The sequence below is a fragment of the Suillus discolor genome (assembly GCF_016758755.1).
Source record: "Suillus discolor strain FC423 chromosome Unknown F5147scaffold_1, whole genome shotgun sequence".
NCBI classification, from domain to species: Eukaryota; Fungi; Basidiomycota; class Agaricomycetes; order Boletales; family Suillaceae; genus Suillus; species Suillus discolor.
In genome coordinates, this window is record NW_024541248.1 from 199,428 (window position 1) to 202,390 (window position 2,963).

At 45.6% G+C, this 2,963-nt stretch overlaps 1 protein-coding gene across 1 annotated transcript; it reads right to left on the reverse strand.

Annotated features, from left to right (window-relative positions):
* Nucleotides 1–1,007: 1,007 nt before the first annotated feature.
* On the reverse strand, nt 1,008–1,505 carry F5147DRAFT_562689 (Endonuclease/exonuclease/phosphatase; the record flags this gene model as incomplete). Its single annotated transcript, XM_041430632.1, has 1 exon — nt 1,008–1,505. The coding sequence occupies one exon, from the start codon at nt 1,503–1,505 to the stop codon at nt 1,008–1,010; it is 498 nt and encodes a 165-aa protein (XP_041299836.1).
* Between the last annotated feature and the right edge of the window lie 1,458 nt (nt 1,506–2,963).

Below are 2,963 nucleotides of genomic sequence, written 5' to 3' on the forward strand. Positions count from 1 at the left end.
GGTATTTGTCTGAATCGCTGACCGTGGAGATTTTTGATTTTGTAGGTGTTTATCTATAGATCATCTATCTAAGAAGACATCGTCTGAAGTGGTCTGAAGGTGGTCCGACGTCTAGAAATGAAAGTCCGAGGTTGCACTAAGCATCTGAAGAGCTTCCAGTGAACAGCGAAGGTTCTGAGGAAGTAGTACGGCATGTATGTCGAAGTATAAGACTTGCAAAGTACAACTAAGCAAAGCCTATCGGAAAACTAAGAGATAGCGAGGTGCGAAATGGCAGTGGTCAGGCCAAACAATTGTTCCGAATGAACAAAGAGATCAATTGCATGAAGTTGACTATCCAAAAGTGACTCTACTAACTATGACTTGTAGCAGGGAAAGTGAAGTGAAGTGCGAGTAGCTAGCAAGGCAGATTATATCCTACAACATGAAAGTCCGGAAACTGTGTAGGCAAAAACAGTAGCGAGATAAGCCATCCAAAATGTAATAAGACTCGAGGCAAGTTGCTACAGAGATATGCATGTAATAACATGCGAGGCATGCTGCTATATGTATAACCAATGGTTTTGACGGGCTGATGACATATGTGCCCCTAAGACATAATCAATAACAGATAACCAAGTGAAAAACGCACCAGTGAATTCAAACGGACACGGATGGGACATGGTATAGAGGATCGGAAGTGTATACAGGCCTCAGAAATGAACGGACGACCTTTGGACGACTCAGACGAACGCACAGAACTCTTGGAAGGTAAAAGGAGTGTCGAGGAGTATAATGTGAGATACTGATGGGTTTGGCAGGATACGAGCCCAACACCAATATGAGTGCTACAGTGGGTTAGGTTTCTGGTGTTGGATGCTTCCAAGGTGGTGATTGCTGGAGGTAGTACCTGGATTAGATTATATACAGCTAAGAGGTTGATTCGTGTGCCCACAGCATTGAGGTTCTCTGCCAAAAACAGGTGTGTGTTGTGTGGTAGCTCCCACATTGGATGGTATCTGTTGAAGTCACCCACCCATCCAGATTATGTTGTGGGGCTCTGCCCTGTTTTCGCCTTGAGTGAGACATTGTGAGCGCTCTTCAGATGACATGTGTCGCTTGAGGAAATGGAGAGTGTGGTCACTGTCGCATGGGTTGTAGGTATTGTATATACGCACCTTACCAAATTGTCCTGTTAGTTCGATTGCCATGACATTGAGAGACTTGATTGGGATGATGTGCCAGTTGTTATTTGATAAGTGTTTGTTGACCAGCATGATGACTTGCGTGCATGAAGTTCCTGAGTTGTGACCTGACGGGTATATAACATCCCAGTAGGACCTGAGGTTGGAGGTGTTAGCCAGGTTGACTGGGTTTAAATAGGGATCCTGAATGCATGTGAGGTCATATGATTCTGGGTCTAAGTTCTTTAGCATGTGCTCCCAGGCATTGGGAGACTTGCACAAATTCTGTTGCCATATTTTCAGATCGTCTCTGCTTGGGGCGTTGTTTGCTGAGTCCGTCATTAATTCCAGCCATTGTGGTTAATCACACTGTCAGTCAGGTAGGAGGATGGGGGAGGTGTGGGTGTTGGAGACCAATGTGGCGTGGTGTTGGGCTGGTTTGAGTTGGTGTTGGGTGTTCCTTGGTTTTGATCAAGGGGCGATTGGCATGGGCTGGCTTCGGGGAATTCTTGGCAATCTGGGCCAGAGCTGAACCAGGAGTTGGGGAGTCACCATTGAACACCTGGGCCAAGTGGGATGAGGTTTGCATTGCGTGAGTTCTTGTCTGTATGGGTTTGATGTTGTCTATTGGTGGGCTGCCACTCTTGATGGTTTCTTGCTGGGGGTGGGTACCTGGGTTCCTGTTGGTTGAAGGAGTCAGTCACTTGAGAGTTAGGAGAGGGAGCTTGGTCCATGATGCTGCTGTGGACCATTTCCCAGGTTAGTGGGTCTTCAGTTGGAAAATAAATATACTTGGCATCATTGTTGCATTTTTTATAGTTGTCCCACTTTTGTTTGAAGGTAGGGCACTCTCTGTTCCATGCAGCGTGGCCTTTTGTTTTGCAGTTGACACAATAGTGCTTGGAGGAGTTCTCCACAGAGCAGGAGGTAGTCCAGTGTTGGTCGCTGCAGGTGCTGCACGTGTCGTGTTCTTGAGTGCAGTCGGCTGCCAAGTGTGCTCCTTCAAAGGAGTGGCATTTAAGGCAGTGTGTGGGTTCTGGGAGGAGTGTATGTCCATACACTTTCTTGCCCACTATGATTAGACCCGCTTTGATGGCTTGGTTGGTGCTTGCTTTCGAAGAGAGAGTGATGGCTACATGAGCGGTTCACTGATTCGGCTGGCATCTAGCGATCGGCTTGATGAACCTTGCTTTGCTGATGGTTCTTGCCTTGAAACCTGCCTTGTTTTCGATGTCAGCAATTGCTGCTTGAGATTCTGGGATGAAGGTGATGGGAACATTCTCCAATAAACCCCTGTAGATACTCCTATATTTTCTTAGTCTGAATATCATATTAGTCCTCACTAAATCTCACATTAAGTCCTCATACTAGTTCTAGTCCTCCGACTTAGTCAATATTCATCTCAGGCCTAGGGAGGATGTTTCCTCTAGTGGTGAATAATTGTGAGATACTTATCCACCTTAGCTTGACTTAGATATCCCAACTTCTATTGTAAATTCCAGGCAAAACTGATGTAGATTGTACTAAAGCTGAAAGGTTAGTCTCTAAGTGGCTCCCAGATAATCTCCAAGTCTTCAGATGAATGGTGTAGAGATACAACAATTGCTGGGCACTACATGAAGTAAGTAACCAGGAATATAAAAATGTGTTGTGGTCGTGCACAGCCTAGTCTGCTATACTTGCAAGACAAGTGTGTTCGACCTGAGGGGTTTGCTGTATGATATTAGAATAATCAGTCATAACAAAAGGAAGATAGTCCGAAGCGCGGGAAACAAAGTCCGAAGGTATAATTACGAGTCC